This window comes from Tinamus guttatus, unplaced genomic scaffold (assembly GCF_059628265.1).
Source record: "Tinamus guttatus ecotype Peru unplaced genomic scaffold, ASM5962826v1 Tinamus_guttatus_pri_ptg000397l, whole genome shotgun sequence".
Classification (NCBI taxonomy): domain Eukaryota; kingdom Metazoa; phylum Chordata; class Aves; order Tinamiformes; family Tinamidae; genus Tinamus; species Tinamus guttatus.
In genome coordinates this window covers 1,099,441-1,112,847 of record NW_028288931.1, presented here as the reverse complement: position 1 = coordinate 1,112,847, position 13,407 = coordinate 1,099,441, and the positions used below count along the sequence as shown (strand labels likewise).

At 46.7% G+C, this 13,407-nt stretch overlaps 1 protein-coding gene across 1 annotated transcript in view; it reads right to left on the bottom strand.

Moving 5' to 3' along the window:
* Window positions 1-13,407, bottom strand: part of CSMD2 (CUB and Sushi multiple domains 2) — a 240,890-nt gene that overhangs the window by 99,721 nt on the left and 127,762 nt on the right. Inside the window, 2 exon segments of the mRNA XM_088531067.1 lie at window positions 1,963-2,289; window positions 11,167-11,349. Of these exon segments, the coding sequence (XP_088387193.1) occupies window positions 1,963-2,289; window positions 11,167-11,349 (510 nt within the window).

Sequence of the window (13,407 nt, the reverse complement as noted above, 5' to 3'; positions counted from 1 at the left end):
GGCAAAATCCAGGGTTGCACAGACAAGTCAGCCCACGGCAGGAATGATGTCTCCACACCTTGCCTAACCTGCCAAGATATCCAACTCTGTGGCCCCATAGTGTAACTGTACATCTAAAGTCATTTATATTTTTCTGATCCCCATTTGTACTGCCGAAACACGCATCTGCAAGCTCAGAGAGTCGGGATGAGGCTGAAATCATCCGCAGTCCTGAGGCGCTCAGGTACTGCAGTAATGGGGACCAGAAAAGAGCCTGCAGAATCCCATCACTTGCTTAGCCATCTTTCATGAAGGAAAACTCGACAAATGCGACAGGACACAGAGGGACCATAACTTAACCATTAATGAAACAAGAGGGGAAAAAGGAAAGCTTTGAAGACTTGAGATTAAATCTAAAGGCCCTCTAACATATTCTGTGTTTGTCTGCCACAAATGGCCTTGCTTGTCATTATTACTAGGACAAAATGAAGAACACACAGCAATTATCATTTCAGGTGTTGCAGAGTTAAATATGGAACTGCACAGACACAGAGCTCTGCTTACAGGACTGCCCTTTTCCAGTACTTAAAAATTAGGACTGCCAACCTATCACAAAGTAAGTTTACAGTCTTTATTTTCCCATTAAGGGCATAATTATACTGTATTTTCATATGCTGGGAGGTGGTCTTCAGAGATCAGCAGCAAATGAAAGATTAAAGTTCCAGATTACACACACACACGCACGCTTTTATTGTCTTCATTGAACTGGGAAAGCATCCTTACTCTTGTAAGATTTTGTTACAAACATGATTAAGAGGGGAAAGCAGGCTGAATCCATTCCTTGTGCTCTTGTATTGACTCTTGCAGCAAATGTGGTCTCCTACCTCATACCTACATTGCAAGGTAAAGGACAACAAGGTGTCTGAAAAGGACTCAGGAGTTCCCTGTCAGCACTCCCAGAAGTCAAACACATTAATTCGTGTGCGCTTAGAGAGTCATTTGCAATAGCAGAGAATTAAGCTTAAAAAATGCCTTCTTTTGGGACAGACCACAACTCCCAGCACAGGTATTTAACATAGCACAGACTGATCCTGCAGAGCACCACCACCTTTCTGCATAAGATTTCTCCTCCTAATTTATAGTCTCTAGAACTTAATCCTAGGTATGTGATACTACCACACAGAAGCGACTTCATCTGATGAGACTTTAGCTCACTGGAGTGTGGCAAATGATTTCTCAAGACCACTTTTTATAAAAAATAGCAGATTTGCAATCATAACTAGAAAGGCTATTAATTTAGCTGTGCCACTAAAGGCTGTTATAACAAAGTCATTTATCATTTCTGCTGAATAGGTTTAATAAAGCCCTTTAAAAATTATAGGACAATGCAAGGATAAAATTACTATAGCATTCATTTTGAGATTTGAAGATTGGACTTACGAGAAGCCAAATATATCCACGAAAGTTTCAACACTTATGAAATATTTCTACATCAATCCTCAAAGCTTTGTATACCTTTGAGAGTCAGCAAATGATGGCTGATTAGAACAGCCATCCACAATCTAGCAGCACCTCACAACCTGCCATCAAGCAGCCCACAAATCATCCTCACCTCCATGGGCAGAAAGGAGGCACATGGAGGGGAAGCGGAAAGGCCATGTCACACAGCAAGCTGGTGGGAGATCTGAGGACAGAAATCCTGATTGCACCAAGCACGATAATCTAGGGACAAATAGTTTCTGTCACCACTGGACAACTAAACTGCACAGATAAAGAGAACTTGTGCAACAAGCTCTCAGCTTAAAATCGTTGAGTGCTTTGGAGCTCAATTATCCAACTGCAAACACGAAGCAATTTCCCTGACATTAATATGGGCTCTGGATTTGCATTGGTTTCAGTGAGATTACACTCTTGTCTGTTCTTTCCTGAAAAAAAATATGGAGTTTGAAGTGAAAACCAGAGACGAGAAGATTCTGCACTTACTAGTGAACGTGATATTGAAGCCTCTTTTCTCCATGGAGTGGTCGGTCTGGAACTCCAGCCTCGCAACGTGACCACTGCTGGTCAGAGAGGAGGGGATCTGGTTTCCTGAGAAGGTCCCCAGCACCGGAGACTCTGCAGTCCCACCGTCCTTCACGGCTAGGAAATCAAACTGAGGCTCCACGTCAAAATCATTGAAAGCCAAGTGAATTCGGCTTTCAGGTTTAGCTATAATTAACCAAACACAGTGCAAGCTGCTCCCATATTCTTCAGGGTAATTTGGTGACAGCACAATCCCAGACGGGGTGGTGAAGTTGAAAAAGCAGGAAACTGCAATGAGAAATCACCATCAATCATGCAGCACAGTGCTCCTACAAGCTGATCTATCACGCTCCCCCCTCCCTCTTATCCCTGGAGCTGCGTAATTCCTGCAAATTCACAACCACTTTGCTTCTCAAAGACAATTAAAGAAAGGAAGGTCTCAGTGCTCCATTCACTGCTGGCTGTCAGTGATTTATTTGCAAAGGGAACAAGTGCCTTCAAAGAAGTCTCCAGTCTTCGATTTTGGCCAAGTTGCAGTTTTCCAGTCCAGCACAGTACTGCCCCCTCTTTTAATGCTGTGCATCCATGTCTCTGTATATGTAACTGTACAGTTTGTTTGACTATAGAGAGATACTGTCACTCAGGAGGGAATCTGGTACTCTGCAGGTGAATTCTGCTGCAAATCACTGGGAGAAAGGCTGCACAAGAACCGGTGCGACTGAAATGTGACTGCAGCTAGCGCACAATAAAATTAGCATGAAAGAAGCCAGCTTTAGCGTCAACGATGTTTTCTGTTGTGGCTAGAATTCAGCACAGTCTAAAAACTGGATGTGACAAATCAACTCAGCTTGCTTCATGCTGAGCTCCAGGTTTCTCTGCTGCTAACAGCGTCCAAGTTACTGAGTCTCAAGCACTAGATGAATTGCTGAGATGCTTTTGCAGGCAGTGCAGACTCTTCTGGAGCTAAAAATCATGCACAAATCTGCACCTTTTGTCTGCTTATTTGCTAAAAGCCATTTTCACTCATGCTCAACAGATGCAACTGTGCACACAGGCAGTTCCACTGAATTTAGAAAGACTCCTCATATGCAGAATATCCTTACTGGACATTAGATATTCATCCCATACGGCTGTGAATTGTCGGCTTCTTTGAGAAGGAGCTGTGAGTCTATCTGCATCTCTGTCCATCTCCTTGGGCAGCTGTTTAGACCTGTGCCATACGAGGCCTGAAAAACGAACGTCAAGACTTGGTTTCAAAAGCAACTTTGCTGCTCTGTGCAATGGCAGCAGGAGAACGTTCTGGGCCTCTCCCCTGTGATGTGGCCGGCTGCAACGTGCAGCTCCAGCACTCCTTCAGCTCCCTTTCCCATAACAAATAAATCACTGACTTCTGCTGCGCTAGCATGGCGCCAAGGAGAGGTATCCAACTAGACGGCCATTCTCGTGAACGTAATTAAAAGCAGTCTTAAGATCAAGTTGAGGGGAAAAGTGCATACGAAAAAAATCTTTGGCTCTCCAGGGTTTTCAATATATACTGTATTTCAGCTGACAAGGTCCATTAGTTTCAAAAAGCAAGGCTACCATCTAAGCGGTACCTACACGGTGCTTTTGATGCTTTAAGTACACATGATCCACTCATCTCCCCACCACACACCCGTAGTAAAATCTGTACAATCTAGTTTTGCCAGAAGACCCCACAAGGAAGATGAGACTCGTTTTACTTTCGCATTTACACCATTATTTGGTTCAACATTCACGCGCCCTGTTAGTTTCCCTCTGTCTTCCTTCAGCTTCAACACTCTGTGGTTTCAGATCAAGCGAGACGGACGTTGCCAGGACGTTATCAAGGCTACGCACCATTCCCTGCTCTCAGTAACGAAAGGAACAGTTTAAAGACAGAAACTGCAGAACATCCTCAGGATTTTAGCTCTTCACTAGACACAGAAATATCCAGGGATGTTGTCAAATAATTCAGTCAGCAAAAGCTTGGCACAATCTGTCTAGGAACACCTACAGAAAACAAATACATTTGCACACAGAGAAACATCTTTGCAGCAGGAAACTCCACATCAGAGAGAGGCACCTCCTGTGGTTTTACAGAAGTGGTAGATTAGGGAAATATGAGAGACTAGTGGAACTAAGAGAGGTGAAGGACAGCTGCACGTTGTCCATCTCATGCTGCATGACAGACGGATGTCACACACGGCATGGAGCAAAGCGCCCGAGGAGCCAGCGTCACTGCGAACAACCACCACAGAGAGGCACCGATGCTGCAGCCGGGCGCTCTGGACCCCGGCGCTAGGAACAGCCCTGACGTGAAGGCCTTAAAGCCAGGCCACTGAATCAAATATTAGGGCTACTCTTAAATGTTATGTGCATGGGTACAAAGGAACCTCTGTCAATAATTATTACTGATGAAATAATGCAAACGCTTTTATCAAATACAACGCGATAAATCACAACAGAACTACGCAGGAACAGTAGAGCACCCAGGTCAGCCAACAAGACGCATCATTAACTGAGGAGCGCAGGATATTTAATTAGTCTTCACAAACATTATCAGGATTCTTCTTCACTTGGAGCAGGACAACAGTGAGGGAACAGCTCACGGCTTGTCCTGTGAAGCCAGGTGGCCCATCATCCCAGCACTGATGCCCGTGACCAACTGGACTGGGCTGCTGGACACTTATCCTGCTCCAGCACAGCTGTTTTGAGTCTGCATTTTCAGGCAGGAGCTGTTTCTGCATCTGCCTCGTGAAAGCACAACTTGCCACTCTTTTCCCTTCTTCCCCCTTCAGCAGATCCAGCAGATCCACACACGTTGTCTCAAGCCTCCTCGGAGGAACGTGCTCTCCCCAGACACTTCACCTTTGCTCTTTCTGCGCATGAAAAACCAGGGCTGAAACCAGGGAGAGAACATACCTGCAATGCATGGGAATGGGAGAGGCACCAGGTTCAGAGCTGAAAACAAAGCAAAGAATCACTGTAGCAATTTCAGTCTCCATAGAAACATAAAACCCTGAGTTCTCTCCCATTTTTGGATACTGCTCTTCCCACAGCCTCCGATCACCAACCAGGGAGAGCTGAAGACGGATACAGATTTTATGCTGGGAGCAGGCAGGGCACTGGGGCCGGAGCCCTTCCCAAGCCCCCAGCTGCTGGGGAACGAGGGCTCCGGGGAAGCCAGGCAGCTCTCCCCAGGATACCCTCGTGTCCCTGGTTCTGCAGCTGCTGACGGAGCTCGGGGACCAAGTGACATGGAGGAGGAGATGGGCTCCTCACTGAGCCGGATAAACCTCAGCCTCTCTTAGATACAGATGCCAAGCAGAAGGGGACCAAGGAGGGGAGGGATGCTGCAGGGCGGGATGCACGGATCGCTGCTGGAAGCAGGGCCCTGTTCAAGCAGAATGGGAGCACTGCTGCCAGGCACCTCCCAAACAAGGGCAGAAGGGACCAGTTCACAAGCCTGTAACAACCAGAAATCACAGAAACGGATAATTTCACGGGGGCTATACCAAGAATGGCTAGGGAGAGCAAAGGGGGCAATTACAACACCACCTCTTTAATTGAGAAAGTACTTAAGTGCCTCCTTGCCCAGCACAGCACTTAAGCAAACATTTAACTCTCGGTGCTTTGATGAACTGAGGCTGTAATGCAGAACAAGGACTTGGAGGGGAAGTGCCCTGCTTAATTTTAAGAACAGAATGGTCTTACACAGCTGCAACCGTGAAACAAGGTTGTTAACAAAAGCTACAAATCCCTCAGGCATAGAGAGATCATGGTAATCCCGTCTTCATTTAATTTGCTTCTCTGGGTCTCTCTGGCTCAGGGGAGAAGCTGAGAATAAGGAGCACTTCATCACTGGTTTACTTCTTTGAACCCATCTCGGGTCAAGGGCAAGCAAAAGGTGCTAAGGGGTTGTGAAGGGGACACGTTTCTATTTGTGGTTGTCCACGAACGCACAAACCACCTAAACCCCGGGACTGGTGTCAGCAGGAACAGAGCACATTTTCTGCTGCCTTCCAGTTGCCCAAAACCGGAGCTCGCCTGGCTGCAGTTAGCTCCAATTCCCTTTTCAGACTTGCCTGGCAGAGTAGCTGTGCTTCCACAGGAACATTATATCAGAGTCTTTCACAAAAACACCAAGCAGCAAAACAGCTTGAAAGGAAAAATTAATATAATCCCCATACTTCCAAAAAGCAACTGCATCTGCAAGCAGGTAAACAACATCATGTTAGCTGAAAGAAAGGAAAATGCATTTGCAGCAGGAGGGAGGAACATCTTGCATCAGCAGTGCAAAAAGTAAGAGGAATTAATAATGAAGTGGAAGCGATATGAAGAAAACATGGCATCACTTTTTTTTTTCCCCTCCCCCCTCCAGTGGAAGAACAAGAGCCTCTCTTTTGTAGTTCAGAAGTCTTAAAAAATAATAATGAAAAAAATCTCTTCTTTTAACAAGAAGCTTTCTGGAGTTTCCACTGAACAATTAGGGATGATTCTGAACATCTGATCTGGCCCCCTGCTTAACACAGACTAGGAAATCCTCTTCAGGAAGGAATATCCAATTACAATTTCTAAATGTTGAAGTCTGGAGAACCCCTCACTGCCTTCAGTACACTGCTCCACGGGTTAACTAATCTCACTGCTAAAAATCTATTATCTTTAAAGAAGACAAACTATTTTGTTCTATGCTTGTATCAAAAGACACACTGTTCTCCAAATTACTCTTCACAGGGAGGAGGTTCAGAGGTCGCTGTGAATAGCGGGCAGGGAAAAAAGTAAAGAAAGAAAGAAAATAATGACCAATTGGCAGGTTAATTTAGAGCTAAATTAAAAACTTGTCAAGTGATACAAAATTACATGGTTCTGTTCAGTACATTGCAGGGAAAACATCCACTGCGCTTTGCACTTCTTGGCTGCTAATGCTGCAGGTTTGCACCAGGCAGCACTCGCAGACAGCGAGATGCTGAGCCCAGAATCAAAGGCTCCACTTCCTGCAGCCAAGACTATTCCCTAGGTGTAACAGACAAACATGGGACTAACGAAAGAGAGCAATTATCACAAGAAAGAAAAGAGAATACTGAGGGAGATTTTACGCAGCTTTTAAAGAAAAACAGATGTTTAGAACTGGAAAAACTAAGCCTCCAAAGAGGAGGGTGCCAGTTGAACGCATCTACGCGCAAGGACGGGAGGCCTGGGCTGGGCTGCCCGCACAGAGCGAACTCCAAGGCAGGCGCCAGCGACCGTCCTGTTCCCAATATCCCACTGGCGACGCTCCACGACCCGTGGCCACCCGGTCGCTTTGACAGCACCAACACTGGTCACCGCGACGGCGCACCGAGCTGCAAGCAGCTGGGAGGGCCTGTCCTTGTGATGGCAAAGGGACCGAGACGGGGGGAGAGAGTAATATCTGCTCCAAAGGCAGGAATGAAAACACACAACTTGATGTTGTCTCAACTGAAACACAGAGATCGGGATTCGGCCTTCTGCTCTGTACAGAGCACCACTATGTGTAACCAGCTCTAATACAATGAAGTTAATGAAAACAATATGCAAAAGTTACTGGAAACTAATGGAAGTCTTAAAGCAAGACCAGAGAGCACAGCAACACGCTGACCCTTTAATGTATGTGAGAGTAAGGGAAGCGAGCTCTGCAAGACTCCAGAAGTGCCCTGAGAAAGCATGACCCAAACGACAACTCCCCCCTTGGAATGGGCTAACCAAATCAAGCACAAGCACACACGGATGCACCCCTACACCCTCCACCCGAGCAGACACCCCCGGCCCAGCGCACAAGCAGCAACCCTCGGCCGCCAGCCCTGCTCGATGCTCTGCAACCTGAGCCTATTTTACTAAGCTTTATTTACCTTTAATGCACTTGATGGGTCCAAAAACCTTAAATTTCACAAGTCTAAGAACTAGTAATATCAGAAAACAAGCTGGTTTCAGAAACGATTCTCCCGGAGTAATTTGCAGAGGATGGTTAGAAAAGGTACAAACTTTGCCCTTATTCAGTGAGACAGACTGCAAAGGACATACGTGGCTGTGATGACTTATTCCAGAATTATCTACTGTGTGAAATAATTGTTCGGCGCAAGTCAAAGGTTCAGGCCTGGGAGCTCGGGAGGAGGAAAGGGCAGAGGCGCTGCGGGAGCGGGGCACGAGCTGCGCGAAGCCCTGAGCCCTACGCCCTGCAATAGGGACAGCAGCTCCTCCTTCCTCAGCAAGGCAACATACACGTTCTAAAACAGACTTTTTTTGCAGGAAGGTTTCGCAGCAGGACTTCTGACTGCAAGAGTTCACATAAAATTCAGATAATGAGTTTTTCTCTGCTATGCATGAGCACATTTAAATAGCAATTCCAACCACATCTGTGAAAGTTAAGGTACTTCCAAGATGCCCTGCTCCCCCCTCCTATATTGATCTAGGCTTGTGCATGTGCAGAGCTCACCTGTAATTATGGACTAGGTCTGAATTCTTAAACTTCATGATCTGCTCAGCCACAGGTAACTGCAGACTTCAATCTGATTACCACATTGGTTACCAGTTGCTACTATCAGGACATAAACTCAATCTAAGCAGTAATTGTTTCCCTTAGGTAGCACTTCTCCACATGGCACTTCCTAAGCCCATGTTGTCCTCCTCAAACTCTTCCAGAAAACTGATGATGACTCTGTAAGAAAGCAATGACTGCGGTGATGCTGGGTTGTCAGAACTGCATTACCTTTGACTGATATTACAATTCTGTAAATTTGCAAATGTCAGTGATCAATAGTAACTACAAGACTGATTTGAGCACCAGGAGGTGCTACAGAATGAGAAGTCTTCAGCACCCAGGCATCCCTGGTCCCCAACCACACACACGCACACCTCACGTAAGCTCAAAGCACACATACAGAAGGAAAATTGCATTACCCATCTAGGATCACAGGTTCCTAAGCTCCAGGGAAATTGTTTCAAGTATCTCAGATTACCACGGAGAATCTAAACACACACAGCAAGGCCAGGGCAACCTTGCTCAGCAAGGGGTTGGCAGAAGCCGTGCAACAAGGAGTCTGGGGAAGTTTCTCAAGCGCCCCGCGTGCTCACCACCCTGATGGCACAGGGACGCGTGACGAGGAGGATGGAGATGGGACGGCCGTTATCATGAAGGCACAGACGGTCACGAATTAAGAACCCGTTGCAATAAGCAGATGCATTACTTAAATGGTTTGCTTTGCTTCATCATCGAGGCCCCAGGAAATGAATTCTCCACAATAAATGCTGTCTGCTCATAAATCATTTGCTCAGGACGCCATAGCACACTGTTTAATCTCTTTCTGCATTTGTCACACATTTGTAACCAGAATCAGAAGCACAGAATTGTTTGCATATTCCAACAAGCAGCACATAAATCAGGTTACCTTATTTTTCCACCTGATGCCCAATATATTTAATGGTCTCCCAACATTTACAGAGAGTTGTTGCTAATCCCACTACAAATTTCATGCCAAGTTACACGTTTTGTTGCGTCACCTCTTCTGATTCATGCATGCTAATATGATGCTGTCTAGAATAAGCAAACCTAAGCAGAGGAGCAAAGAGTACACAGGGTTATGAAATACTTCTAAATACTTCTTGTACTACTTTCCTGTGTTGCCTTATTGATTCATAAACATCCAACGTTGGAGGCCACAGAAACAGAGGATGATGAAAACTATAGAACTCAGCCTGCGCTGCGCTTCACGTGTACTTCTGATCAATGGTGGAATGAGGCTTCATTTGATGCCCCTGTTCTGTATCTACCTACAGAGAAAAATCTTATTTACTGAAATCAATGTAAGCTTCTGTTCTAATAAGACTGCAGCCAAATCACCCCATTCGGCCTCGCTGTAAACTGTCAGGAAGAACCTCAACCAAATCATCAGCTCTTTCTACAAACGCATTTGAATTTCTGGAAAGGAAAAGCAAGCTTCTGAGACTTAGCACAGAAATGGTCTAACACTTTCCATTTCAAAGATAATGAGGAAAACTCACTTATCATCATTTAGTTGCTTTGTACACGAATGTTCAGAGCTTAAATAACAGTTTGAAGAGAAAGGCGCTTATTTGAAACAGTTTCTCCCACCTTCCCCTGTAAGTTGCCAGTAGAGACCCTAAAGCTTGCACACCCAACTTCCCAGGAACCCAGATTGAATGCTGAAGTAACAGGTTTACCTACTTCTTCCAAACTGCAGTGTCTCTGCTACAGACAAAACCCTGCTATGCTGTGAATGAGCATTTTTTAGTAGAGTATCTAACATTCGTGTATGTACTTGCACAGTGAATATACAATTCATAAAATTAACATTTCTGTGTTCTATCCAGCCACCTTGCCCACACTTTTGTCCTCTGTCTGTTGCTCAATTTATTTTTTCTTTCCTATTTTCCTGCTAGGCTTGGTCTCACTCCACTAGAGCACAGCATCTCTTGGAAAACACGGAATTTAGCATATCCAACTAAGTAAAGATGAGACAAAAAGAAAAGAGGTTGCTCAACATTAATTAGGGAAAACAGACATGATTTCATGAGCTTTCGTGATGTTCAAATACAACACAGCTCCTGAGCAAGGGCTCAGCTACTATATTCATTCAGGCTGCCCAATGCTGTGAGTTAAGGGAGCATCTCCAAACGACACACAGACAATTAAACCCCATGAGGACCGGGCACCCAACTCCCATTTACACCTTTGGAAATTTGCCTCCGTCACTCCCGGGACCGCGATACCCTCCTACTTCTGCTGAGATCTCACACAACAAATTAAATATCGAGGTCCGGCAGCAGGGAGCCTGAGCATCGTCAGATAACGAAGGAAAATTAAACGGTCAAAAATAGCATCACGCTCAATGGATTTTCAATCTATTTTTTTCACCCATGCTTCCTGTGTCGAATAGAAAAATATTCTGCTTTGTTTCTGAAACAAACCTGAACCCAAAGGCGGGGAGGGCCGAGGGGGCACCCGGTCGCAGGCTGGGCGCGACGCGCTGGGCGCTGCTCTCCCCACGTCTCCCCTCGTCCGGAGGGCTCAAACTGCAGCCAGACGCTGCTGCTCCCCGCCACGGTCCTGCCCCATCCCGGGGGAGACCCGACACCCTGGGCGAGACCTCGGCACACGGCCCAAGCGTTTCCGCCTGCTCTCCCACTTACAAACACAGACTGGTTTCTGAGCAGACCACTGGCTGCTCTTTTGGCAGGTGATGGTCCGCTGGCCCTTGAGCTCGAAGGCAGGCTGGCACTCGAAGCGCAGGCTGTCGCCGTGGCGGAAGGTGGAGCCTTCCCTCCTGCCGTAGGCCGGCACCCCCGGGTCACCGCAGCTCCCCTGGTCGATCTCTGCAAGAAAGCAAAGCACAAGTTGGGCTGGGCCGGGCCGTGCAGCCGATCCCCGCGCGGCCGCCGTGGAGGAACCCGCTTCTCCAGCTGCTCCTTGAGGAAAGGAAAGCAGAAGTCTCTTACGTGGAGTTGATGCAGGAACAGGTATTTTAGGTCAACAATGGACCAGCACAAAGTTCTGGAAAATGCAAACGCACCCCGTCGCCAGGCACGAGTAGTGCCGCATGCAATTCCCCAGGACCCCAACAGGCAGCAGCCCTGGGAAAGCGGACACGGTTACGGCACCCACGTCGGGTTGCTTGGCTTGCCTCTTCTCCCTAGTACCCCTGTTTCCAACCTGACTCCTCCAGGTAGTTCCAAAGTAGACAGATCAGGCCTTCTTGCATGGAAACATGCTATTAATCTCTCCCAGTGCATGTATTTTGACTTCAAGTAAATCCTGAACACAATCTTCTCTTATCTTCTGCTTCCTACAACTCTATTTCAAAAGAGCCCCTCTCTCTGTATCACTATTAGCTACAGAACTTCCCTCCTCTACAGCTGCCCCAGTGCTCCAGCACTATTCATCTGCTCCACATTCATCTTGGCTTCCACCTTCTCTAGTTTTTATCCGTCTTCTTCCCTATTCTCTAGTTTTTATCATCTAAGATCAGCTTCACTGCCTTTTCTCCAAGTTTTCAATTTCTAACACAAAAGTGGAAACTTCTTTTATGACATTTTCTTTAAGGAGGAAAACTGCATAATCCAAAATTTGCATGACTCCATCTAATATTCCAATTTGGTTTGAATAACAACAAGCTCCTCATTATTATGCTGACTCCAGGCAACTTAGATACAGGTGTATTTTGAATAGGAGTCACGACACGGCACCTCATTTCTCTAACTGCTATGTGCATCTTGAACTAAAAAGTCACTGGCAGGTAATGAAGGGTCCCAACAATAATTTAACATAAATTAATATTAATGGCAAAGTTTTTCCTGAATTAGGTTTATTTTTCTGCCTGCCCGTAAGAACAGCTTGCCAAGATTTAAATACCTTCCTGCGGAGTCTAAAAATCCAAATGCTGAAGATTTGCACTTGCCTATGAGGGCTCAAATAAAACAGGTTGGGTAGAGAAGTAACACTGAACTGTTCATTACTCCACAAGCAGAGCAGGAGACAAACAGCATGGTAAGAAAATTGAGTTTCAAAACTCAAGAACCAAGAGCACTGCAAGGGGAAACACACATTTTAAGCGTGCAGCAGTGCGAGCGGACAGGATCGAGACACAGTGCCCGGGGGAGCCCTGCAGCCCTGGGGCGCCAGCTCCTGCGCGAGGGGCGGAAGCACCTCTGGCTCCTGGCAGACACTGCCCTCCACGGGATGCGGGATATCCTCCACGGGATGCGGGATATCCTCCACGGGATGCGGGATATCCTCCACGGGATATCCTCACTGCCCCGGAGCCCTTCCCTCGCACGGAGCAGCGGCTGCAGAGGAGTGATGGGAACAGGAGCCCCGCTCGGGGCTGCCCACTGAGCGGCTCTGCCGCGGTAGGGGTCAGAGAGAGCTCCAAGTGCTCCACTCGCGGCGTCTGCAAAATCACAACACGCTCTGGTTACCAGCTGCTCCGAAAGAGAGATGCGGCCAAGCAAGGAAAAACTCCCTTCTGATGAGAAAGAACGAAGGCAACAGAGTCACTCGAGGTTCTGGCCAGGAGGTCTCCTTTCTCCTGGGCTCCCAGCGCGCGGTCCTCGCTCCCGCACTGCAGGAATGCAGGACACTTCCCTACAGACAGGCAGTGCAAGCGAGGCTTTAGGATCAGGGAGGATGGAAGGACGAGAGATCACATTTGCCCCCGTGCACATGATCGCCGCGCGAGCAGCCTGCATGCCGAGCTAGCACATTCTACCACCCTGAACACGGCAGACAGCGCCATTTCTGACGTGATGAAAACTCTCTGTTTTCCACATTTCTTTTCACACACAGCAAAATTCATGAAATATTTCACAGAGAAGAAATTCAAAAATGAATGATTCAGAAATTTCAAAACATGTTACTTGAATAAAACTCAAAAC